The sequence below is a fragment of the Dendrobates tinctorius genome, unplaced genomic scaffold, assembly GCF_039654945.1.
Source record: "Dendrobates tinctorius isolate UK_male_01 unplaced genomic scaffold, ASM3965494v1 ptg000022l, whole genome shotgun sequence".
NCBI classification, from domain to species: Eukaryota; Metazoa; Chordata; class Amphibia; order Anura; family Dendrobatidae; genus Dendrobates; species Dendrobates tinctorius.
This window is the reverse complement of record NW_027361690.1, coordinates 91078224-91105636: the sequence shown is the minus strand read 5'-3', so window position 1 is coordinate 91105636 and position 27413 is coordinate 91078224. Positions and strand designations below refer to the sequence as shown.

At 43.8% G+C, this 27413-nt stretch overlaps 1 protein-coding gene and 1 non-coding gene across 4 annotated transcripts; both read left to right on the top strand.

The window, feature by feature from the left end:
* Positions 1 to 277: 277 nt before the first annotated feature.
* TIPIN (TIMELESS interacting protein) lies at positions 278 to 27413 on the top strand. Of its 3 annotated transcripts, none has more exons than XM_073568895.1 (8): positions 278 to 434; positions 16804 to 16948; positions 18713 to 18812; positions 19764 to 19839; positions 21998 to 22120; positions 23477 to 23540; positions 26467 to 26664; positions 27132 to 27413. In XM_073568895.1, exons 1-8 carry the CDS (start codon positions 384 to 386, stop codon positions 27353 to 27355), a joined length of 981 nt encoding a protein of 326 aa, XP_073424996.1. In that variant the 5' UTR covers positions 278 to 383; the 3' UTR covers positions 27356 to 27413. The 3 variants fall into 3 exon arrangements, with proteins under 3 accessions (XP_073424996.1, XP_073424997.1, XP_073424995.1); XM_073568896.1 differs by lacking the exon at positions 278 to 434 and adding an exon at positions 453 to 544; XM_073568894.1 differs by lacking the exon at positions 278 to 434 and adding an exon at positions 593 to 790.
* LOC141084452 (small Cajal body-specific RNA 14) lies at positions 23640 to 23769 on the top strand. Its single transcript, XR_012230999.1, has one exon.

The following is a 27413-nucleotide window of genomic DNA, read 5'->3' as shown; positions in this document are numbered from 1 at the left end:
CGCCGCCTTGTGAAACCATTTTGTTGTTTCCACCATTTAGTCCACGTTAACATTTTTTTAACCTTTCTTTTGTCCATCATACGAAAAACCCAAACAGCAGCCCGTGTGAACAGGAGGAAAACATGAAAGCACAAAAACTGAAAATTCTCTGCTGGGAAGGGGTTAATACAGTGCGCTATTTTTACACTGCGGGCCTGACTTGTTGAAGGATAAGTCATTTGTCTAATGTCTATGAAGTGTGAACAATAAAGTTTTTTTATTTTGTTACATCTCCCGCTCTTTTTTGGATGCGGGTCACGAAGCTGTTTCCTAGAAACAAGGCAGTCAGCGATGGCTCCTCCCCCTTGCCGTGACGTCACATACCCGGAAGGCGCGCTTAGTGTATGGTGCTGCAGGTGACCGGGAGGCTGGAGAGCCGGGCGCGTCCATTACAGGTATAGGAGTCGGGTCGTGCGCCCGGTGTGGGCTGCGTGCATGTGCAGGAGGGTGCGCATAGCTGACGCTGCGTTATCGCAGTCTGCTCTTACCATGGCGGGCTACCACTGTGAGTTACAGGCTCTGCAGCACTAGCAGCCTGCAGTGTGGAGCTATAGGTCCCAGCATGCAGCAGTCGCCCACCGTCTATAGTGCTGGAGCTGGCTGGTGTGTCTTGCATCATGGGCTGTATGTGGATGAGGGATGGTTCTTATGGCCGTCCGCTCCCTATACAGTTTGTGTGTTTTCAGCAGCACATCTCTTGTTGATGCTGCTGACTGTGTGTGGATGTGTCACGTGTGGCCGGATCTTTAGGGTAAGTTCACACAGTGCGGATTTGCTGCTTACACTTTCCCCCCTTTTTTTTTTGTGTGGATCTTGCAGACTCCCGTGTGTAATTGGATGATTATCCAGCATGTGCTGTTGGGCAGCGGCATCCTTCTCCATGTGACCGCCACATATGGCCTCTGATTGGCTGGACCGATAACCGGGATGGAACATTGGCTCGAGAGGCGCATACTCTGGCAGTGGATCCCTTGTGGATTCCTTTGCCTTTTGCGTGTCAATGTGTTCCTCGCTGCCGTCTGACCATTAGACCGGGGTCACACGAGCGCTTGTATCGGACAAGTAATACTTGAATCTTGTTTATAGGGTAGCACTCGGACCAGTGTCAATTCAATGGGGCGATGCTGATTACTTTTTTTTTCTATTCTGTGAAATAAAATAACCAAATACTGCAATTTCATTTTGAGGTGGGAAGACCTTCTCCCATCTAAATGCGTGGAAAACATCGGGCTGCACTCGGATGACATCTGCGTGCAGTCCCATTTTTGGTGATTGGCACTACAGAGAATTTTTTTTTTTTATTTTTTCTTCCATCTTTTCCTCATCCAAGAGAATCGGAGCACACTCTGATCAGAGTATGTTTAGCATAATCGTCCCGATCCTCTCCGATGAGAGAATCCACACTGGTGTGACCTAAGCCTTAGGGTATGTGCACACGGTGCGGATTCTGCTGCAGATCCGCAGCGGTTTTGGCCCTGCGGGTCCGCAGCAGACTTAGGTGCGTTGTACAGTACCATTGTTTTCAATGGTAAACTGGAAAACGCTGTGCACATGCTGGGGATTTTTCTGCGGTTTACAATCCGCAGCATGTCAATTCTTTTGTGCAGAACCGCTGCGGTTTCACACCTCATCCATTATGATGTGTAAAACCACAGGCAAATCCGCAGATTTATCTGTGGATTTTACTACAAAATCCGCACCGCCAAAATACTCCGTGTGCACATACCCTTAGTTAGACTGAGTTTTTGGTGCTGGGTTAAAAAAAAATCACAGAGACTAAAGCCAGGGTAAAAATGCAAGTAAGCTAACAGGTGCAGAAAATCTGCAGCATCAAAAACTCAATGTGGGAATGTAGCCTAAGACTTCTGCACTTTACCGCTGCAGCCAATCACTGTATTCAACAGTTTTCTGGCCATCTACCTTAGCATCATTGCGGAGCCTGGTGAGTGGCTGTAACAGTCCCATCCTGTAATGATGGGCAGTCCGGCTCTTTTTGGTGACCAGGATCATACGACTCCGTTCACTAAAATGACTCTGCTCTTTTGAATCCCACGTGGATCCCTACGTAATGTTTTCACCTGTCTGCCTGATCGGTCGTGAATGACTTGGTCTCCCCGGATTGTCGGCAGACCTTGAGCAGCAGAGGGGTAAGGCTGCTTTCACACATCCGGCTTTGTGTCTCCGGCGCCGTGCGGCGAAAAGCCGTAGGGGCGGATCCGGGATGTGCCAGAGACATCGGATGCCTGTGTGGCCGGATACGGTGGCGCCCACATTTAAAAGAGCAGCGCGAGACTCGGTCTCCGCGAATGCGCTCTGAGAAAAACCAGTCCGGCGCTGTCAAGAAACATTGCAGCGAACGTTTTTTGCAGATGCCAGACGGCTACTTTTTGCCGTATCCGGCAAAAATTGGATGCGCCGCATACCCATCCGGCACGGTGTGGCGACAATACAACTCTATGGGACAAAACCGGATCCGGTGCCGGATCCGGTTGTTCCAAATTTCGCCGCATTGTGCCGGATTCAAAAAGCCGGATGTGTGAAAGCAGCCTAAGAAAAGGGGATTTTGTTATTTCTTTTTTTAATAGGTCGATATTGGGCCGTATGAAAAATCAGCTGATCGTGTTAGTTGGAAATGATTGGAATTGAGTGTTACGATTGCCCTCTGACACTTTAGTGGTGTAGATTATGATGACTTTTCATTCATCATCATCCTGCTGTGTCCACATTTTAAAAAGTTGGTGTAGCCGGCCAATTCTGGCCTAAAAAGGTGACAAGTCGCACAATAGGTTTCGAAACTGACACATTTCAATCAATTTTACACCAGAATTCTGCAAGAAACTGTCTGGATCGGGGACAGTGGATACAGGCCACAACTACTTGTATAGCGGGTTTTTTATTTTCTTTTTGAAGTATGTTAATGACTTCATGAAAGCTTGTCCTCGTTGTAGTACTGTACAGATTTTCCACCTAGAAATCCGGATGGAAACTGTGCAGCGTGCTCACCCTGCAGTAAGAGGCCGCACAGCGCCGGGGTGGGGCAGGCTGTAATGTAGTGACTACGTCCACATATGACGGTGGTTGGGGCAGTGTCAGCTCACATGTAATTCACAGCACACGGTAAGAACAGGGAAACATGTCTCATGTTACTCTGTGCACTTTATGTACAGTGGCCATGAATAATCCTGTTTTGGCTAAGAGCTGTGTAACCCTCCTTCTATTACACTGTTCTTGGTAACATCATGTACTGCGGTGCTCAGAACGCTTTTCATCGGCTCGTTGCTGAATTTCTTAGGTGACATATGGGTAATGAGATCCTGGGTCTGGGATGTTCAGATCCTGCCGGATATTATAATGAAAGAGGACTCCGATAGTCACTGACCGTGCTTTATTACCGGATGTTTAAAATGCATTTTAAGGCAATGTTCACACGGACGTTTGACAGAATCTGCTGCAGGAATGTGAATCTGACCTTCATATTGTCTCAAATTTTCAGCGTATAAGTGGCGATAGTCCCCTGCAGTGGGGTAATCCGTGCTTGGCTTCCTGCTGCAAATATCACTTTTAGGCTGAGTGCAGACGGAGTTTTGAGCCCTGCGGATTTTTCCGTGCAGAATGGAAGAAAACCGCAGGTCAAATGACCTGCATTTTTCCTGCGGATTTCTTCCATTTTTCACGCTGTTTTTGTGCGGTTTTCCATTGCGGTCTTCCCCCTGCGGATTTGGTGACAGGGGAGATAGAAAACCGCACAAAAGAAGTAACATGCTGCGGATTTTGTACCGTGGAAAAATCCGCAGCGTCTGCACAGCGTTTTTTTTTTCATTCATTTTAAAGGTACTGTACATCACAATGCGGATATGCAACGTTTCTGCGCGGTAAAATCCGCTGCGGAAACGCTGCAAATCTGCATCGTGTGCACATGGCCTTAGTAAGTGACATGTCATGTAGGAAAGCCGCAGCAGAAACAGAATCTTCATTTGTAATAGAGTTCAATCTTTTTAAAAATAAGCTATCAATAAAAGCAAAGGAGCTTTACACAAGACGTTCACATGTGTTTTTTTTTTTTATTTTTCTCCTGAGACTTTACAAAAAGGAACCAGTTTACTGCATTTTTCGGGGGAAAAAAAAACAAAAAAACTCAAGGCGGCATGCAAACACAACTTTTGGGAGGGGAAATATAATACAGCCAGAGTTAGTTGCTTTTTTGTTTTAAATTATATTTATTAAGGGATTTTTATATAAATGGGAAGAAAAGAGGTAAGACACATTTTAAAAAGATCTGTAAGCAACAAAGAATCAAAAACTTTAACAGAAAAGCAACAACAAAGCATGTCAATTAGTTATCATAGAATGGTAGAGTTGGAAGGGACCTCCTGGGCCATCTGGTCCAACCCCCTGCTCAAAGCAGGATTCGCTAAATCATCCCAGTCAGATGTCTGTCCAGCCTCTGTTTGAAGACTTCTATTGAAGGAGAACTCACCACTTCTCGTGGCAGCCTGTTCCACTCATTGATCACTCTAACTGTCAAAAAGTTTTTTCTGATATCTAAACTGTGTCTCCTCCCATTCAGCTTCATCCCATTGCTTCTAGTCTTTCCTTGTGCAAATGAGAATAAAGATGATCCTTCTGCAATGTGACAGCTCTTGAGATATTTGTAGACAGCTATTAAGTCTCCTCTCAGTCTTCTCTTTTGCATGCTAAACATTCCCAAATCTTGCAACCTTTCCTCATAAGACAGGGTTTGCAGACCGGTCACCATTCTGGTCGCTCTTTTCTGAACTTGCTCCAGTTTGTTGATGTCTTTTTTTAAAATGTGGCGCCCAAAACTGGACACAATATTCCAGATGAGGTCTGACCAAAGAGGAGTAGAGGGCAATGCTGACTTCACGTGATCTAGACTGAATGCTTTTGTTAATACATCCTAGAATTGCATTTGCCTTTTTTGCTGCTGCATCACACTGTTGACTCATATTCAGTCTGTGATCTATTAGTATACCCAAGTCTTTCTCACATGTGCTGTTGCTTAGCCCTATTCCTCCCATTCTGTGTATGCTTTTTTCATTTTTATTGCCCAGATGTAGTACTTTGCATTTTTCCCTGTTAAAAACCATTCTGTTAGTTGTTGCCCACTGCTCCAGATTATTTATATCTTTTTGAATCTTCTCCTCTAGTATTAACCATCCCTCCTAGCTTTGTGTCATCAGCAAATTTAATCAGTTTACCCTCAATTCCTTCATCTAAATCGTTGATAAAGATGTTGAACATTACAGGGCCCAGGACAGAGCCCTGTGGTACCCCACTTGAGACATTCTTCCAACTGGATGTGCAGCCATTTACGACCACTCTTTGGGTCCGATCACTAAGCCAGTTATGAAACCACCTAACAGTTGCCTTGTCCATTCCATACTTAGTCATTTTTTCAATAAGGATTGTGTGAGATACTTTGTCAAATGCTTTGCTGAAGTCAAGATATACTATATCAACAGCATTTCCCTGATCCACCTAATCAGTGATTTTGTCATAGAAGGAAATTAAGTTAGTCTGACATGACTTAATAGTTACACACCCATGCTGACTCTGTTTAATCACTTCATTCTTATCCAGGTACTGACATACATGTTGTTTAATAATTTGTTCAAAGATCTTTCCTGGTATAGAAGTCAGACTCACCGGCCTATAGTTGCCTGGGTCCACCTTCTTCCCCTTTTTGAAGATAGGAACAACATTTGCTCTTCTCCAGTCTTTGGGACTTCTCCTGTTCTCCACGAATTTTCAAAGATTATGGAGAGCGGTTCAAAAATTTCTTCTGCTATCTCCTTCAGTACTCTGGGGTGTAATTCATCTGGACCTGGAGACTTGAATTCATTTAGGTTAGCTAAGTGTTTCCTCACTATATTTCTGTTTATATTTATCCTGGATTCTTCTATACCCCTAATAGGACAGTGAAGAATAGTTGATGTTACATTTCCTTTCTGAGAGAAAACAGATGCAAAATAGGAATTTAAAAGTTCGGCCTTCTCAACATCCTGTCTAACCATTTCATCATTTTCATCCTGTAGAAATCCTATATCATCTTTGACTTTTCTTTTACTTTTGACATATCCCCAAAATCCTTTTATTGCTTTTGATGTCTCTTGCAAGCCTCAATTCATTGTCAGCTTTAGTAATCTGATTTGTGCCCTGCAGGTTCTGCAGACAGCATTATATTCTTCTTTAGATATGCCCCCTCTTTCCATTTTATAAACATTTCTTATATGCCCCCTCTTTCCATTTTATAAACATTTCTTTCTTCCTTTTTAGCATGTGCTTAAGTTCCGTGTTCATCCATCCTGGTTTCCTTAAATGCTTCCTATTCTTCCCTCTTTTAGGAATTGTTAACAACTGTGCTTTGAGAATTTCATTTTTCAAGATTTCCCATCCTTCCTGGACATTTTTGTCTTTAAGGATATCCAGCCATTGGATCCCTCCAATTCTCTTTCTGAATCCCTTAAAATCTGCCTTTCTGAAATCTAACCTTGACGTCTGAGTCTTCACTGGTCTTCCTCCTCTAGTTATCCAAAATTCTAAAATAGCATGGTCGCTACCTCCTAGGGTCCCAGCCACTTTTACCTCCTCAACCATTTCCTCCCTGTTTATAAGGATTAGATCCAAGGTAGCAGTTCCCCTTGTTTTCTCCCCTACCTTTTGGAAGATAAAGTTGTCAGCAAGAGAGGATAAGAATTTCCTTGACCTGTTAGTTTTGCCTGAGAGAGAATCCCAATGAATGTCTGGATAGGTGAAATCTCCCATGACAACTGTCATATTTTTTTGGAGAGCTTGGCCATTTGATGCATAAAGAGTTCATCCGTATCTTCAGCTTGCACAGGCAGCCTGTAGTAAATGCCTACAATGGTGTCCTTTCCATTGTTCTGTCCTTGTATTCTTACCCAGACAGTTTCCACAGAACTCCCAGTCTCTGAACATTTTAGTTTGTGATTGGTTACTCTTTCTCCAATATTTTTATTATTTAGATTTTTTTTGTCTTTGTTCTTTCCTCCCACTTCTAATGGCAGAGTTCTCAATAGCATTTGTCAGGTGTATGGCTTTTTCTGGCCATTTGCTTCCCTTCCCGCATTGTTCTAGTTTAAAGCTCTCCTTATGAATGTAGCAAGGCGACTTCCAAATACATACTTTCCAGTCTTTGTAAGGTGCACCCCATCTCTAGCAAGTAGTCCATCGTATAGGTAATTCACTCCGTGATCCAGAAATCCAAATCCTTGCTGACGGCACCATCGACGTAGCCAGTTGTTCACCTGCAGAATCTTATTCCACCTTCTTGTTCCAAGGCCATCCACTGGGAGGATGGAAGAGAAGACCACCTGCGCTCCCAGATCTTTCTCTTTCTTACCTAAATTTTCAAAGTCCCTGCAGATGGTTTCCAGGTCGTTTCTTGCGGTGTCATTTGTCCCCACGTGTAGTAGCAGGAATGGGTAGTCATCTGTAGGTCTGAAGAGTCCTGATATCCTGTCAGACACATCTTTAATTTTTGCACCTGGAAGACAGCACATTTCCTCTTGAAGTTTTATCCGGTCTGCAGATAGCGGCCTCTGTTCCTCTCAACAGGGAATCCCCCATGACCACCACTCTCCGTTTTTCCAGAGCATGCTCGGGTGTCCTCCTGAGTATTTTGGGCGTGCTCGTAGATTTAGTTTGTGTCGACACGCAGCTGGAATGATTTGCGGCTGCTAGGCTGAATACATGTGGGAATTCCCTAACAAACAGGCATTCCTCACATGTATTCAGGCTGTCCAGCAGCCGCAAATCATGCAGCTGCATCGACACAAACTAAATCTCCGAGCACACCAAGCACTCGGAGGACACCCGAGCAACGAGTATACTCATCACTAATGTCAACCCATCTACCTAATAAACAGGGCTGTGGAGCTGGTAAGCTGTTCCCCCGGACTTGCCAGCTCCTCCAACCCCCCTTCCCCCCCCCCCCCCAGACTGGCCAGAACTGACATTTATAGGACATTTCATAACTTTCAGTAATAGTGAAAAAATATTCCGCATATACAGCATTGTACTCAATTTATTATGAGGAGTCTGTCCGTTTTATTACGACTCCTGACTCCTCATCTCTGCTAATAAAGAATGAGAAATAAAGGATTCTATAACAAGGGAAAAAAAGTAAAAATACAAGGGAGGAGACAGGGAGGGGGAAAGAACTAAGAAGGGAAAGAGAAAAAACGGTGATTTTTGTTACTTGTGTAGTCCTTGCTTACCACTCTTAGGGTATGTGCACATGATCTCGCTTTCAGGCTATGTGCCCACGTAGCGTTTAAATCCGGACACTGAAAACCGGACTCCTTCCCAGAAATCGCACGTTTTTTTCCACGCGATTTTGACGCGATTTTCGCGTGCGATATTCAAGCACTTTCCAAGCGATTTGAAGCATCACTTGGAAAGTGATTGGCAGGTTGGTCACACTCGTCAAACATAGTGTTTGACAAGTGTGACCAGGTTTTTACTATTGAGGCTGCCTATGCGGCATCAATAGTAAAAGAATGTAACAAATAAATAAAAAATCGGGGTATATTTACCTTCCGGCGTCCCGCGCTGCATTCCCGGGCCTCAGCGTTCCCAGTAATGCCTTGCGAGACCTGTGATGACGTTGGTCTCGTGTTGCTATAGCGATCTCCCGAGACTACGTCATTACAGGACCTTGCCGCAAGGCATTACTGGGAACGCTGAGGCTCGGGATGGCAGCGCGGGATGTCGGAAGGTAAATATACCCCGATTTTTCATTTTTTTTTATTTTTTACAGCCTGGAGGACAGTCTCCTCTCCTCCACACCGTGGGTACCAACCGCACGTGAGACGCTTAACTTCGCGCATGGTGGGCATAGCCACATGCGGGAAGTAAGCGATTCTCATGCATTCCTATGGGTGCGGAATCGCGGCAATTCTTTGCGATTCCACACAAAAGAATGAGCATGCTGCAATTTTTTCCGCGATGCGATTCCGCCGTGGAAAAAAGCGCAGCATTAGCACAGCATGTGCGGAATGCCATAGGAATGCATGGGGTGTGTTCTGTACAAGATTTTTAAACATTTTCGTGCCGAAAATCGCGGCAAAAACGCTTAAAAATCGCATCGTAGGCACACAGCCTCAGGTGGTTTCCGGTTTGCATCTGAATAAAAAATGAACATCATGCACAGCACTAATTTTAACACGACATTCCTTTGCATATGTTTGGTCTTCCATCACTTTTTAACCACTTTAGGGTTTAGAAACTATGAAGTGGCAATTAAAGAAAGTAGTACATTCATTCTTCACTCTCTAGTTACAGTTTACAATAATAAAAAATGCCGGCGGCAGAGCCCCTTACAAGAATGACAGCAGGTCCGCCAGCGAAGCCTATTCTGTTAAAAGACCCGGTGGCTTTTTCCTAATGCAGCTTTACCGGAGACAACCTCGTCTTAGTGGTCATTTGCACATAAGCTTGGGGTGGCGGTGGCTGTTTCTTGCAGCCAGCTGTAGGTTGACGATTTTCCCAGTGACCTTCAGTCAACAGTGATGGGTTAGGCTAGTTTCACATTAGCGTTTTTTTGCGCAGCGCATAAAAAACGCAAAGAAAAACGCAAAACAAATGTGCGTTTTTTTTTCTTCATGCGCACGCTGATGCGTCAAAATAACGCAGTTACTTGCGTTTTACATGCGTTTTTGCATGCGGTTGCGTTTTTTATGCGCATGCGTTTTTAGGTGTGACATTTCACAATAGCAAAATCTTTGACCACCAATGGGTCACCAGTGGGCGTGTTTCATTGGAATGTTTTATAGACCCTGTACTGCTGAATTCATCAGATTTTGCTGCTGTTTCCGGTGTCAAGATGGACTTGCGTCTGGATAATTTCCGCTTCAAGCTGGATCTTGACATTGCGCTGTCTCAGGCGTATGTCTTTTGTTGCCAGCAAGAAAGGGAGAGGGAGAGACAGCAGAGACGGCAGCGGCGTAGGTTTTGGAGGCATCCAATCATCGAACTCCGGCCAAGCCGTGGAGCATATCACACGCTGTACAGCGAGCTACAGGAAAACCCGGAGAAATTTGCTGACTATACACGGATGTCCCAGGAAAGCTTCCTTGACTTGCTGGGTATGGTTGAAGGAAACATCCGGAGAAGGGACACTCAGCTCCGGCGTGCCATTCCTCCCGAAGAAAGGCTCCTTGTCACCTTACGGTATGTATGTTGTTATGTTTGCATAATTTTTTTGGCTTTTTATTTTTTTTTTTTTTGGTCCAAAAAATTAGGTTTTTTTTGGCTATTGATTTTTAACATTATTTTTGTGAAATTGCTTTTTTGCATAATGGTTTTTCTTCTGGCATGTACTAATCCCAAGCCTTTATAAAATGTTTTTTTGCTATGTTGTATTAAAAAAACATGCAAAATAGTTAGGCCATGTACTTTTTTATTTTCAGTGTTTTTAGTAATACCCAAGACAGAAATATAATTATTTTTTCTTTTTATGTTTGGCAGGTTCCTGGCAACTGGAGAGAGTCTTTCATCCCTGCATTTCCAGTACCGGCTGGGAATCTCAACTTTATCTGGGATTGTTGCCGACACCTGCAGGGCTCTGTGGGATGTTCTGTGTCCGGAGTTTCTGCCATTGCCCACTGCCGAAAAGTGGCTTCAAATATCGGAGAAATTCTGGGCAGTCTGCAATTTCCCGAACTGCCTAGGAGCGGTGGACGGGAAGCACATCCGCATCACAAAACCCGCAAGAAGTGGCTCCGAGTACTACAACTACAAGAAGTACTTTTCCACAGTCCTAATGGCCATTGCGGATGCAGACTGCCGGTTTGTGGCGGTGGACATAGGGGCATTCGGACGGGGCAACGATTCACAGACTTTTAAGAACTCTGATATGGGCTGGAGGTTGTACGGCAACCATTTCAATTTTCCACTGGCACGGCCTCTTCCCCAAACCCAAACTCCACCACTGCCATTTGTAGTGGTTGGGGATGAGGCATTTCAGATGTGCCCAAACCTGCTGAAGCCGTACTCCAGCCGTGACTTGGACCACCGCAAGAAAATTTTCAACTACAGGCTTACGAGGGCTCGCAGGACTGTAGAGTGCGCCTTTGGCATTCTAGTGTCCAGATGGCGAATTCTCAGCACCGCCATCAATCTCAAAATGGAAACAGTTGATGAGGTCGTGAAGGCATGCGTGGTTCTCCACAATTTTGTTATGGCAAAGGAGCGGCCGAACTTTGACATGGATGAGCCTGCTGCCAACCCTTTGCCAGATTTTACTCAGCACCCTCTTCGGTCCTCAGTCGAAGTTGCCCAAATGAGGGACCAATTTGCGGACTACTTTTTATCCGATGTTGGTCGTGTAGCATGGCAGGATCAAATGGTTTAATAGTTTTGTTGTTTGTTAAAAATAAAATACATGGTTTTTTATACCTGTACCCAGTGTACTGTGTCTTAATAAACTCCACTACTCATCTGCCCAGGTTAAATTGAAGAAAGGGAAACCACCATAAAAAAAAAAAAAAAAAAAATATATATATATATATATATATATATATATATATATATATATATATATATATATATATTTATATATATATATTTTTTTTTTTTTTTTTTTATGGTGGTTTCCCTTTCTTCAATTTAACCTGGGCAGATGAGTAGTGGAGTTTATTAAGACACAGTACACTGGGTACAGGTATAAAAAACCATGTATTTTATTTTTATATATATATATATTTTTTTTTTTTTTGGTGGTTTCCCTTTCTTTACTTTCTACCGGATGGTCAGCCATCCAACTCTGAAAGGGATACTATATTTCATTTTTGTTTTATATATATATATATATATATATATATATATATATATATATATATATATATATATATATATATATAAAAAAAAAAAGAAATATAGTATCCCTTTCAGAGTTGGATGGCTGACCATCCGGTAGAAAGTAAAGAAAAACAAACCATAGTGTAGGGCGCAGTGTGTGCAGGCGGCGAAAGACACAATAACCAAACATTATTTTGAAAAAAAAATATAACATTTATTTAAATTATTTTTTAGTTGCTGGAAACTGGGGGGTGTGGAGGGATGAGGAACGGCTTTGGGTGGAGTAAGGGGTTCTAGGGGAAGGAGGAACCAAAGAAGTGGGGGAAGGGAGCTGAGGCAAGGAAAGTTGTGAAGTGGGAGGTGAGGGAGGAGGGAGGGTAAGAGTCCTCCTCTTTGTTTTTTTAGGACGGTGGCCCGTCGTCTTCCTGCTGTCCTCGCTTGAGCCTGAGGACTGGCTAGACCCCGGGGACCGCCTTGAGCCTCTGGACCGCCTTGAGCCTCTGGACTGCCTTGAGCCTCTGGAACGCCTGGAGGCTGGGGACTGGCTGGAGCTGGGGGACCGCCTGGCACTTGTTGACCGCCTGCCAGGATCTTGTTCCAGCTGTGGCATGCTGGAGGTGGTGGATGTCCTGGCAGGGGCCGTAAATATTGAATGCGGGTCCCCCAGCTGATGCTGCTCCGAGGTGGTGGTGGTGGTGGCGGTCCATGCAGGCGTGGTGGCTGTGGCGGTCCATACCGGGGTGGTCCTCCCGCTGGTGGTGGTGGTTGCGGCGCTCAAGGCAGGGGTGGTGACGACGGGCCATCCAGTGGTGGTGGCGGCAGCAGTGGTGGGCCAGGCAGGAGCAGCGCTTGGCATGGTGTTGGCGGGTAAGTGTCCAGCTGCACTCGGACTTGGGGCGGTATATTGGTGTCCGGCGAGGCTTGGAAGTGTGGTGGCTGTGCAGTGATATGCAGCAGAAGTAGGTAATGCTGTAAAACGAGTCAGTGGTGGCACCGGTGGAAATGCCACCACTGACTGCTGCATAATCCTACTCTGCTGCATAGCCTGCATAAAAGCATTGTTGCAGGCCTGCATGACAGTCAACTGGAGGTCAGGGGTAAGGTGTTCCGCCGTGTCCCGAGCTATTTGGGTATAAAAATGATGCGCTGGTCTGGCGAGGTCGACTTCCAGGCGCTCAAGGCGACCCTCGATAGACTTGTAGCGTTGGTCCAAAAGGAGGAAACCACTCTCAAGTCTATCGGAGAGTGCCTTGAGGCTACTCTGAAAGACCGAGCTCAATTCAACGAACTCGGGCATGAGAGGCCTGTCCAAGGTCCTCTGCCGCTGCTGGCGGGAAGTGCCCGCAAAACCAGTGGCAGAGACCTGGGACAGGGGAACACCTGAGCGACCAGCTTCCTGGTCTCCAGATGACTGTGGTGCAGACCTGCAAGGTGCTTCCTCGCTGATGGATGGCTGGGAGGGGTCCGGGGCAGCTTGATGAAGGACCGCTTCGGGACCAGGTTGCAGGGTGCTGCTCCAGGTGCTGTGAAAAGAAAAGAAAGAAATTACTACCATAAATTAACAATCGCCAACTCCTGTGGAATAGAAAAGCACAGAATAAAACACAATACAACTAGAAAATACTTACGTTCGGGAGGCAAGGACCGGTCTTAAAAATGCCAAGGCACGATGGTATCGGTACTTCGTGCCGGTCCTTGCCGCAGCACCACTGCGAACCTTATTCTCCTGACGGATATCCCTGTTGAAGCGGTCCTTCATCGAGCGCCAACGGGTTCTGACTTTGTTCACTGTGATGGAAAAAAAAAAAAAAAGAAAAAAAGTAAGACTATGCACTGGAGGCTGTGATCATCCAACTGTGTGTGATGATAGAAACTCCATGGAGTTAATAGCATCACACACAGTTGGGTGATCCCGGCCAAGATCACTGCTGCATCACACAGCATTTAAATACTTACGAAAATCCTTGCGGACCCGGGGAGAGGCGTTGTCCCAGCCATCCATCAGCGATGCGGCCACCTCGTTCCAGAGCCGCCGGATCACCACGTTGTCCGAGTGCAGTTGGTGACGGGTGTCCCACAACGGGACTCGCTCCTGGACTAGACGGATGAGCTCGTCGTTGTCCAGGGCGAGGTCCTCCTCCCGCTGTGGAGCCTAGAAAAGAAAGACAAACATTAATCTTTGAAAGATTTAAAAAAAAAAAAATATCGATAACTAGCTGAAGAGCCCGGCGCTGCCCGGGCATAGTAACTAACTGTGGTTAGTTATATAAATTTAAAATTATCCTCCATCCCATAGTCCCGTGCCCATATTCCATCATACATATCCTCCATCCCATAGTCCTGTGCCCATATACCCATCATACATATTCGCCATCCCATATGCCTGTGCCCATATACCCATCATACATATTCGCCATCCCATAGTCCCGTGCCCATATACCATCATACATATCCTCCATCCCATGCCCATATACCCATCATATATATCCTCCATCCCATAGTCCCGTGCCCATATTCCATCATACATATCCTCCATCCCATAGTCCTGTGCCCATATACCCATCATACATATTCGCCATCTCATATGCCTGTGCCCATATACACATGATACATGTTCGCCATCCCATAGTCCCGTGCCCATATACCATCATACATATCCTCCATCCCATGCCCATATACCCATCATATATATCCTCCATCCCATAGTCCCGTGCCCATATTCCATCATACATATCCTCCATCCCATAGTCCTGTGCCCATATACCCATCATACATATTCGCCATCTCATATGCCTGTGCCCATATACACATGATACATGTTCGCCATCCCATAGTCCCGTGCCCATATACCATCATACATATACTCTATCCCGTGCCCATATACCCATCATATATATCCTCCATCCCATAGTCCCGTGCCCATATACCCAAACAAACAAACATATACACACACACACACACACACACACACACACACACACACACACACACATACACACTTTGAGCCCTAGATATTGATAAACAATCCATGAAAAAATTATTTGTTTTAAATGGAAATAAATGGAAAAAAAACAACAAACATCGAAAAAAACAACCATGAAAATTTAAAAAAAAAAAACTAAAAAATACCCAAAAAAAAACCAGACTAGAAAATAAGTAAAAAAAAAAAAAAAAACAGTCCGTCTGTACTTACATCACGTCTACCCGCCCGCACTTGGCCTTGCTGCTCCTGCCGTTCCTCCGGTGGTGGTGGCGTGATGGAGGATGAGCTCTGAAAATTAAACCAAAAAAATTAATCACATGTGTTTATTTTTTCAAATCCATACGGAAGCATAGTACTCACTTCTTCTGCCTCTTGCCCTGTCCCGGGGACATATTCTTCACCAGATGAAGACATGCTGCAATTAAAAAAAAAAAGAGACATAAGTACATAGAAATGTATTGAAATTTCAGCCAGACATTAGGTTTTTCATACTTACATTGGTGCAGCTTGTGCTGTGTGTCCACTAGTGAGCAATCCTTAAAGTATTGTGGAATCCCAGTGCCCACACCATTTTATCACCTTGGTTCAATTTTTTTTTTTTACTGTCTAGACCAAATTTCAGTCATGTTTATGTAAAAAACGCATGCGCATAAAAACGCAAGACCATGCGCAAGTATTGCGCTCCCATAGGCTCCAATGTGGTGTTTTTGCGCATTCCGTGCGCATGCGTTGTTTTAACGAGACAGGGCGGAACCAAAAATGCAACATGTTGCGTCTGACGCGCCTGGCGCAAAAGACAAAAAAACGCATGCGCACGAAAGCGCAAATATGCGCAAGACCATGCGCACATCATGTAAAATATAGGTGCGCAGTGCGCATGCGCACTGGTGCGCCCGATGCGCTGCGCACAAAAGCGCTAATGTGAAACCAGCCTTATTTATTGTTTTCACTTACGGTATGTATTTTTTTTCTGGGTTGGTTTATCTATGCTTGTTAAAAAAAATAAAAAAAAAAAAACCTGTAAGTATAAGAGGTTTCAAAATGGGTTAGAAATAAATGCATGAAAATCAGTTTATTTTTAATTTAAAAAAAAGCCAAACTATAATGTACAAACTTCTGTAAAGAGCTATCAGCAGATATTCCAGATCTGGGCATCGGTGCACCAGACGCTGTGCTAAAACCATGATGTAATTTATGCTGCAAATTGTCATAAATTATAATAAATCTGCCATGCCACTTGTGGGTCCGCAGCCTTGTATCCAGCCCCAGACTTTTCTCAATACTGCTCAAAAGCTGCAAATTTTGGCAATTGCATGACTTCTGCCAAAATCTTTATGGGTCAGAGAACTGCCATAAAACGCTTGATAATAGGGCTAAAATGTCGGTGACCTCTTCTAAGGGTAGGTTGTGAATAATGTTCAAGTAAATAGGAGCTACAAATTGAGTCGAGCTGCGTCCTTCAGCTCTGGTCATCGGTTTCACCTGACCGCCAGAGGTAACAGCTGAGGGTGTCGGTGTCAGCCGCTCAATGATCTCCAGTATTTTATACTCGGATAACCTCTTTAATTCTCATGTGTGAATGAAGCCAAAGGCCAGTTTCACGCTTGGTTATTTTGGTCCGTATAGCAGATACGTGCACTTCTATTTTTTTTAAAGCATTCTTAATTTGCAGCGTTTTTTTCCCAAACCTGTCTAATACTTTTGTATAGTACCGTATATGTAATATGGTCCTATGAATACTTTACTGTAGCATTAATTGTAATATTCTCTCCCCGGGACTCACTTCAGAGGTGTACTTTGTACAACTTCTGACATGTTGTATAGATTGTCAGGAATGACACTTATGTTATATGTATTCTGAAATGTTTCCCATATTGTTTTCATTAATCATGTCTTGTTTGTCACTACTGTTAATTTATATATTTCTTATTTTGTAGAAATTGATTAAAAAAATGACAGATGTATTGGAAAACGACCTTTTTGACCTGCCCGATTATGAACACACAGAAGATGAAAGTTTCCCTCCCTTACCCCCACCGCATTCTCCTGGGGCAGGAGACAATGAGGACCTAGCTAATGAAGGTAGCTGCTGGAAACATTGTATTGTGATGGACATTAATGCAAGTGTCAGGTTTACACCATTGAATGCTATATTCCAGGAATGGGTTGCCATCTGATTTTCTAGAAGGAACAATTGAGTACTAGTGCAGGGAAGTCTATTTTCTGCATTCAGTCCAGCTACATAATCTCTCTGGGTTTGTCGGAACAGTTAGAAATGATTTAACCTGACACATGAAGCTTTGAAATTACAACATCAAGAAGGAAAAGTCATGGAGTTATGGAAATCACAGGATGAACAGACATATTACTTATCTGCAAATGATGAAAAATGAAAACATTTTCAAAATATTTAGATTTATTCAGTATTGAGTAGGAGCACCACATGCACAAATATACACACTTAGGCACTTTGTCTGATTTTAATGGTTGGCTGAGGAATGTTCTGGCACACTGTAGTTCGCTAAATCGTCAAGATCCGCTGCTGGCAGCTCTTTGTAATTGTCAGCTAGAGATGTCCCATATGTCAACTGTGGAGACACTGCAGGCCCATGGTAACATGTTTAGGCCATGGAGGTTGCTCACAGTAGCACTAGCAACTAGTGATGAGCGAGTATGCTCGTTGCTCGGGTGATATCCGAGTATTTGGAAGTGCTCAGAGGTTTAGTTTCTATCTCTGCAGCTGCATGATTTGCAACTGCTAGACAGGCTGAATACGTGTGAGGAATACCTGTTTGTTAGGGAATCTCCACATGTATTCAGCCTGTCAAGTAGCCATAAATCATGCAGCTGCAGAGATAGAAACTAAACCTCTGAGCACTTCCAAATACTTGGAGATCAATTGAGCAACGAGCATACTCGCTCATCACTACTAGCAACGTATTGTCTGTTGGGGTCATGTTTGTGTTTTTTTTTTTTTTTTGCAAGATCTATATTTTTTGATCAAAAGCATAGCTGTTACCATATAATATACTGAAAACCATGGAAATTCCAAAGGCAATGAAATGACAAAAACCCCTCAAGTTGCATTTATTCTGCAGGAGAAAAAAGAACTTGGTACCATGTGGTTTTTTTTTTTTTTTTCAGAATAGCATGGTTATAGTGGAGGGGTTTTGAATCTGTTTTGATTATTTAAATGTATTGTAAAACAAGTCTGTTGTGATAGATAAATGACGGTCTCAGATGTGACTGGGCTTTGCAGGGGTATTAACAAAGTAGTCATGTAGGCCAACAGCTGCCATAGCAACCGGGCCAGAATTGCACATGCCGTTGGGTCAGAGATTGACAGTGGCATTAAAGGGGTTAATGGCAGGGATCGGCGCTCGGCCATGTAACTTGATGCATTCTGTATCTGATAAATGCATTAAAATGCCAGTCACTTATCCGGAGTCCAATGCTATTCCAGTCCCTGCCCTTGCATCATGTGACGGCGGTGCTTTCTTGCCCACTCACACCTTTAACTGTTAACTCCTCTTAATGCAAGTCCATGAGAGCTGTCTTCTGAGTCTCAGACTTGCTTTGAGAAATTACTGTGCGAGCCGCCGACTGGTCACAACTGATTCAGGAGAGAACTAGAGCGGCTCTGGAAGTGGCAGAAGACTGCGATTACTAGGTGATTTAATGCATGCAATATACATCGCTGATATCCAACAAATTGTGAAATAAAAAATCCACTGGAGTGTTACTTTAAGGGGCTTAAAATCTGTCTGTTTAAGATTGGAGGCCTGTTCCATCTTCTGTTTGCTTTCACCATGGAAATTAATGTTTTTTTTGTATATGTTCTTCTAGATGACTGGACTAAAAGCATGGAACAAACGCAACCGGAAGAAGCGCCAAAGCCTGTCAGGCGGGCAGTAAAGAGACCCCAGCCTAAGCTGGATGCTCAGCGGTATGTTGTATCGCCTAATATAAACACGAGGCAGATTTGGAATACAGAATTTTGAGACTGCGCCCAAAAAGGTCCTTTGTCATTCAGTGATGGGGCAGCAGCATTACGGAGACTGGGGCCTGTGGTTGGTTTCATGCTGTTGTTTGATCAGTATGACTCTGTGTTTTGGATGTCAGTGTAGAGTGCAGTGTCCCAGTACCTGCAGGCTCTGGGTAACCACACCGCTGACCTCTACCTCTGTGATGAGCTTTTTTCTCTTTATTTTCTCACAGCCCAGAAATTTAATAGAAGCCGAGTAAACTGCTCTGCTGTGAGGAAGGGGTACAAGCGACATATCACACTGCATGTCTTTACAGTGGGAAGTAAACGTTGGGAGTCCTCCAAATATATATATCCTGCAGACCTGTGGCTCAAAACGTGAACAGGCCTAATTGTTTTTTGTCCAAAAGATGAGTCCTTCCTGAAAAGTCAGTCTGTGCTACAGCTTCAGTTGTCCAGGGTTATTATAATGCTGTACTCTTAGGATGGGTCATGGAGGTCAGTTTGGTGGTTTGCCATGCGGCACCTGCATCGACCAGCTGTTACCAGACGGGAATGCAGTGCGTGGAGCCGGAACACCGCAGCTCTGTATGCTTTCTAGTGGCTGTTCTAGGGTACTGCAGCTCAGGTCCTGTTGATGCAGGCTTAGGGCTCTTCACATGCAGCTTGATGCCTGCTGCACTTGGTGACCCTTCTATGGCACCTTCCCACTCTCCCAATAAGTGGCACTCTGCTTCCCTGCACCTCATTCAGTCAGGGAGTGCATCTGACGCTGGGAAGGAGGTAGCTACGTGCCCTCCGATGACTTCTCTTCTCTGTGTAACTGTGAACTTTTTGGAATATAGCTACTTTAGAAATACTGCAATCTACTTGCCTTCTATTATATTGTGGACACTATGTATCTCCCTCTAGGCTCACTTCACAGCGTGGCCTGCCGGCTTTAAGGCATCTGTTTGATGGCACAAAATTCAAAGGCAAGGGACATGAGGTAAGCGGTGGTTTGGTGACTGTGGCCCTTGTGGTCTTTTACACTCGTGGTATTCTCCTGTATAAGCAAAAAATGTTCTTTACAGCAAAAAACACTTTTTAACTCCATCATGACCTTTCGATTTTCTATTTTGTGCTTTCGTTTTTTTCCTCCTTTTCTTCCAAAAGCCATAACGTATTTATTTTTTTTATTTTCCCATCATAGCCGTATGAGGGCTTGTATTTGCGGGACAAGTTGTACTTTTGAATTACACCATTGATTTTACCTATAGTGTACTGAAAAACAGGGAAAAAAATTCCAATTATGGTGAAATTTTGAAAAAAAAAGTTCAATGCTACAATTGTGTATGTTTTTTATTTACCATGTTCATTATATGCTAAAACTGATCTGGCAATATGATTCCTCAGGTCAGTGCGAGTACGCAGATGCCAAAGTTGTCTAGTTTTCTTTAAGTTGTGAATAAAATTTCAGTAATTTGTAAAAAAAAAAACAAAAAAAAAAACTTTGCTTATGTTGCCCTTTTCTGAGAATCCATAGCTTTGTCATTTTTCTGCGGATGGGTAAGGCTTATGATTTGGGGCTTGAGCTGATGGTTTTTCTTGATACCATTTTAGGGAGATAAGATTTTTTTGATCACCTGTTTTTTGTCACACTTTTTTTAAAGGGAACCTGGCCCCCCCCCCCCGGATGGTTTTAACTAAAAGAGCCACCTTCAGCAGCACTAAGGCTGCATTCTGTGAAGGTGGCTCTTCTGTTTCTGACCCCCAGTAATGCCAAAATATTTAATTTTATAAATAGGTCCTCATACCTGTAATGCGTCCCATGGGTATGGTGTGTCCCCCTGAAGCAGCCGCCTCCCGGCCGTCACTCATGTCTCTGTAGCATCTGGGCCCCGCCTCCCTTAGCTGTCTATCATGCCCCTGCTCTGCCATCTGTGCCCCGCCTCTTTGTCTCCTGTGCTGGCGCCTGCTCTGTGAAAACTGTTCTCGGGCATGCGCAGTGTGCGCTGCCCGTGAACTGACATCAAGCGATCACGCCTGCGTGTTCTGGAGGCCCCAGATCCTGCCCTGCAGTGTGAATACATCATACACACACTGCGGGGCAGGATCTGGGGCCTCCAGAACACGCAGGCATGATCGCCTGATGCACAGTGCGCGCCGCCCGTGAACTGACATGCCTGAGAACTATTTTCACAGAGCAGGCGCCGGCAGAGCAGGGACATGATGTACGGCTATGGGAGGCGGGGCACAGACAACAGCACAGGGGCATGATGGACGGCTATGGGAGGTGGGGCCCAGACGCTACAGAGACATGATTGACGGCGGGGAGGCGGCTGCTTCAGGGGGACACACCATACCTATGGGACGTATTACAGGTATGGGGACCTATTTATGAAAGTTAATATTTCGGCGTAACTTACTGGGGGTCAGAAACGGAAGAGCCGCCTTCACAGAATGCAGCCTTAGTGCTGCTGAAGGTGGCTCTTTTAGTTAAAAACGCCCAGCGGGGGACAAGTTCCCTTTAAAGCATATAAGAAACCTCTTAAAAGACTTTAAGCTGCGATCATCCGATCGCCTGTGCTACACATAGCGGTGCTGAAGGAGATTTACAATGACAGACATGGGGTCTTCTGCAGACCCCCTGCTGTCATGATAACCCATCAGCGCGCTGTGATCACGTGACAGGGGCACCAATAAGTGGGATTTGTGGCATTCTTTTTTCCTGCGAGTGTTTAAATGTCGCTGTCAGTGATTGACAGGAGGATTTAACAGGTTAACAGCCGAGGGGGGAGCCCCATTCAGAATACTGTTATGGTAATTTACAAAATAGATTTTTTTTTTTTTTTTTTCCCCCTGACATTCAAGCTCTGATGAAGACCAGAAGTTTTTCACATCAGCTTTGAAGGGACTTGGTGGAGTTGCACTCCTGCAAAATTTTAGTGGAACTCCACGTTGTGCAAAAATTTTGCAACGTTTCAAATTTATGCCGGAATTTTGATCCGAGGCCATAATCTTCATGTCATCAATGCATGTTTTTTTTGTTTGTGTACACTGCATTTGTGCCATAGAGTATACTGTAAACATAGCTCCCAAATATCACAGGGAGATGTGAGTTGAATAGGACTTCAAAAGCTGTTTGTTTTTCACTCTTTTTGCAGGCAGAGGATTTGAAGGTGCTCATCAGGCAGATGGAGAATTGGGCGCACAGACTTTTTCCTAAGCTGCAGTTTGAGGACTTTCTCAATCGACTGGAAACTCTAGGAAATAAGAAGGAAGTGCAGGTGAGCGAAGACGGAGCTTATTTTTGTATACCGTCAGTGTATATATAGCATTAGCAAATTGGGTCACAGAAATGTCACTACATAAAACATTACTTATGTAAAAAAAAAAATAGAAGATTGCTGTCCCCAAAAATGGTGAACAATTGCTGGTAGACTGAAAAATAGTGCTTGTACAGATTGGTTAGTATTGCCCGACAAGGAAAGGGCGGGCTGCCTAGGGGTCTTAATTTTTTTTATACAAAAAAAAAAAGTAATGTTTTGTAAGTGTTCGGCAAAGTGTCTTATAAATTGTTTTCATTTCACCTATTGAGTCAGTAAATACTGATGTGTTGGCAAGAAACAGCATAAAATATAAGTTTTGCTTTAATGCGTTTTTCCCATTCTTTAGTTTGGTTGAAATCTGCAGCAAAAAAAACACTGAAAGGATTGACGCGCTGCAGATTCGAATCTGCAAGACAAAAATAAGCAACATGTGCATAAGACTACAGGAATCTCATTCACTTTGCTGGGACTAGGAGATCTTTGGGTTTTGTGTCAAGTCTGCAACATGTGCACAGATTCTTAGAGGTTTTCCTGACCAACCTTTGTCCTCTCTGGATAATGACTTGCTATTAGAGATTAGCGAAACAAAAATTAAAAGTTCGGAGTTTGTACCGGACGGTTGGTGTCCAGTGCTAAACACCGAACACAAACTTTTCCCAGAAGTCCATTGCAATGTTCAGAGTTCCGGGAGAAGTCAGTTGCAGAAAGAGAGAGCATTTTTCCAGCTCAAAAACTCAGGTTCCCATTGTTTCCAATGGGGTTTGGTTTCAGTTCTGGTAACTGAACCGAACTTTGGAATAAAATTTCGGTCGGGAACCAGAACCTGAACTTCTGCACATCCCTGCTTGCTATAATTCACTGATATTATAACAGGCAGCGAATATGTTATGGAAATTTCAGCAACAGCGTGATTTATTTTTTTTCCTGTGGTTTGTTCAGCAGTGCTTGAAAATGTATGGGGAGATTCTGAAGGGTTCACAGTTACATATAAATTTGCCTAAACTACATGAGATTTACACACAAGTCCTAAGAGTGGATAAAGAGAACCAAGTAAAGTCACAAATACTAACATAAGACCCAGAGTGAGTGTTATAATAAGTGAATATAATATGCAATTATGATGCAGGTGCCCATAAAGAACCTTTTTTAAATTTGCAAATGAGGTTTTGGAAATCCAACATGGGTCAGGTCATGGGATTCTCGTTTTCCATTCTTCGTGTACATTGTGAATGCAGAATCTACGTTAAGAATTATCTAAACTGGTAATGTTCATCTTTACAGTACATTTGTTCCAATTTTTTTTCCTCCCTCTAGACTTGCTTAAAAAGAATACGCATGGATCTCCCTATTGTGCATGAAGATTTTGCTAGTGAAGAAGGTATTTTCCAACTTCAGTGTACAAATAGCCATCATGGCATCTATTTTGTGTGCATTTCTGTTTGCAAAGTTTTATGATTGGTGTAGTGTTCAAATGTTTGTGGCAGATGCCCCAATGTTGCATTAAAAAGGAGTTTAATGTGACTTCAGGCTGCCACATAGAATAAAATGGTTCCTGCCGACAGGACCTGGAAAGATGTGAGGCTTCCTGTGCGATGGCTCCATACACTTCAGTTCTGGTTACTTTAATTTATTAAGCTCTTAATTACGGGTTTGTTCTCATTAGCTTACAGTCTTGGTAACTACCACTTAAACACTCCCATCAACATTTTTATCCTCTTAATACATTGCAGTGATCATATTATATAGCAGCACTGTGTACTTACAATTGCTCATTTTGCCTTTCTACCCAGTTAATGCTTCTGTTTTCCATTAGATGTATGTAGAAACATGTAACTCTATGTAGAAACAGGAGGTTAATTTTCCCTGTATGAGTCATCACTGCAAAAGTCCCTAGAGGGGGAGCAGCTGGGTCATGAGTTGAATAGGGGGATGATAAATGCAAGGACAAAGACTTCTTGTTTCTGCATGGAGAAGAGAAGAAATTAACTGGGTAGAAAGGCAAAATGAGTAATTGTAAGTCTAATGGTCATCATGCAGTGCTGCATGACGAACATTCAGTATTGACCTTTGCCTTGTTCAGATGGATTTCTCAAGAATCTCTGAATTTTTTGCTATTATGTATGGAAATTCAGTCTTTGAAACTTTGAACAGATTTCTGAAGTTGTTCCACAATTTTTGGACTCTAGAAACCTCTGACCATGTTTTCCAAGAGACTCCGCTTTAACATGCTCTTTTGAAAGTGTCATGTGACTGGGTTAAATATTAGGATTTGAGAGTTCAGTGGTTGATACATTTTAATTACTAACTGAAAAGATGGGAACAATTTGTAAGCTTTCCAGACTACTCAGGTCTCTTCATCAGGCATTGACTAAAGGGCCTGTCACACTAAGCGATATCGCTAGCAATATCGCTATAATGTCACTGGTTTTTGTGACGTAGCAGCGATATCGCTATGTGTGCTACTTACCTCCGACCGGCTCCCCCGCTGGTTATCGCTGATCGCGCGAGAACGGCCTGGGCCGTTTCTCGTTGTCAGCTTCCTGCTGTGGCGACGAGCAACGCGTGGACGCGGGCGGGAGGACGTCTTCATCGCCGCGTCTGACAGGTAAGTAGCGACTGCTGCTATGTCGCTGGTGAGATCTGCCTGTTTGGCAGCTCACTAGCGACCACTTAGCGATGCAGTAGCGATCCTGACCGGGTCATATCCTTGTCGGGATCGCTGGTGCATCGCTAAGGGTACTGTTACACTTAGCGATGCACCAGCGATCCCGACAACGATATGGATCGCTGGTGCATCGCTAAGTGGTCGCTAGTGAGCTGCCACACAGGCAGATCTCACCAGCAACATAGCAGCGGTCGGGGGTCGCTACTTACCTGTCAGACGAGGCGATCCTGACGTCCTCCCGCCCGCGTCCGCGGGTCGCTCGTCGGCGCCACAGGATGCCCAGCAGGAAGCACCCGACGAGAAATGGTCCAGGATGTTCTTGCTCGATCAGCGATAAACAGCGGGGGAGCCGGTCGGAGGTAAGTATCACACATAGCGATATTGCTTGCAATATTGTTGCTACGTCACAAAACCAGTGACGTTACAGCGATATTGCTAGCGATATCGCTATGTGTATCGGGCCCTTAAGTGTGACAGTACCTTAATACAGTATCTGAAGAATCACATTTATACACAACAGGGCGCAGGCATAATGCAATAGATAAGACAAGTGACGTGAATTCGAATTATCACTATGGGAGAGGGATAAACAGTGGTGGCCGTAAATAATGGAACAGTTCATAGATAAGGAGTGAGAAAGTTTTATTGTCCTGTGATTGAGGTCTGGTCCATGGTCCTGATGCCTCCAAATGGTCTGAGGAGCACATTCCTTGGTTGATGTAGAAAGACATAGATCCATGAGACACATTCATTCCTGAGTGTCAAAGGTTGTCATAAGTTTATACTCCCAAACCCTTCTGCCTCTCTAAGACTTGAAGTTACCTTTTTAATACAAGTAATTTGTTGAAGTTTGACCCTCCTGCTGTTTTTCTTTAGTTCCACACTTTTCCAGCCTTTTGTTTACCACGTCCCTACTCTTTTGAGATGTGTTGCTGCCATGAAATTCTAAGGCCCTGTGCACACGGTGCGGATTCTGCTGCGGATCCGCAGCGGATTTGCCGGTGATGTACAGTACCATTAAAGCCTATGTAAAAAAAAAAAAAAAAAAAAAACCCCGCTGTGCACATGCTGCGGTTTTTTCCGCGCTGATTTTGTGCTGGAAAAAAGCAGCATGTGACTTCTTTTGTGCGGTTTTGCTGCAGTTTTCCACCTGCTCCATTCTACAAAACCGCAGTGGAAAACCACACAAAACCGCAGTAAAACGCAAAAAAAAACCAGGAAGAAATCCGCAGGAAAAATGCAGGTCATTTGACCTACGGATTTAGTAAAATCAGCGCTGGAGGATCCGCACTGTGTGCACATAGCCTTAAGGATTTAATTTTTTCAAATGAAATGTCTAACCTTTAATTTCTGCTATGAATAAAGTATGGCCATAAGAGGTTTCCAAATCCATTGCATTCTTGTTTTCTTTACATTTTACACATTGTCCAAACTTTTTGGGAATTGTGGTTATTGGCGGGATTTGCTAAGAAAAGTGTGTCACCCAGCTTTTATGCCTCATACATACAGTATAATATGGCCGTGTAGACTGCTGTAGGTGCTGCATTATAGCTCCATCCTATTTTGTTTTTTGAGGATATGTAGTTTGGTTTTGACTAAGTATCTGGCTAAGGACATCTCTAATTACCATTTGCTTTAGTTGTTATACAGAAGGAGGAGGATGGCCCAGACTTTGCCTCTGAAGTATTTTCTGCCGTCCCACAGTCGTCTCCACCATCACTTTCTCAATCCAGTGTAGTTGAACTGAGTGAAGAGACTCTTCAGAGGATAGAAAGGAACAGGCGCTTGGCTATGGAGAAGAGAATGCAGAAAATTCAAGCCCAAGCAGACAGTCAAGGTACGATTGGTGCACGTAGACTACTTCATGATAAATTTGTTGGTTGATAACTGTATGGTCTTGTATTGCTGTCAGCCTCGAGAGGGGCCTGGGCCATGGAAGAAGGAATCTTAAAAGGTTACAGTAACTGTATAAACTTGGCTTTTCTGGTCACCACTGCATTCCATCAGGGCTTTCTAAGCTCCATTTTTGGTATTAATGGAAGTCCCAACTTTGTGACCTTTTTCCAGCAAGTGATCACCCATATTAATGTTATAACTTGCAATATTGGGAATTTGTTTTTAAAAGATTGGTTAATACCACCATGGACAAATTTTTTTTTTTTTTTACTGCATCCCCTTCAGTGGTCTTCACAAAAGCTTCACCGTAAGCAATCAGATTTTACCCGCAAATTATTTGCTTTGGAATTCTGTAGTAAATGTGCATGATAAGAAACTTGTTTTATCCTTTTTCTCTATTTCTTTTAGCTATGGCTTCTTCTCAAGATATATTTCGGTCACAATGCACAGATCCAGATGATATTACTGAGGATTTCGATGCAGATTTGTTGGAGGAGGTAGATAAAGCGGTCGAGATCAGGTCCCAGTCACAAGAGCCTTCAAGTAGCCCTGTAATTGGAGAACAAATTTCTACATCTCAGAATGAGCCCTACACTGAAAAGCTAGAAGATATGAATGAGGCTGAAGATTAATGGCTATTTGTATATGTAGATATTGGTTTTTTTCTATTAAAATATTTTATTGCTTGTT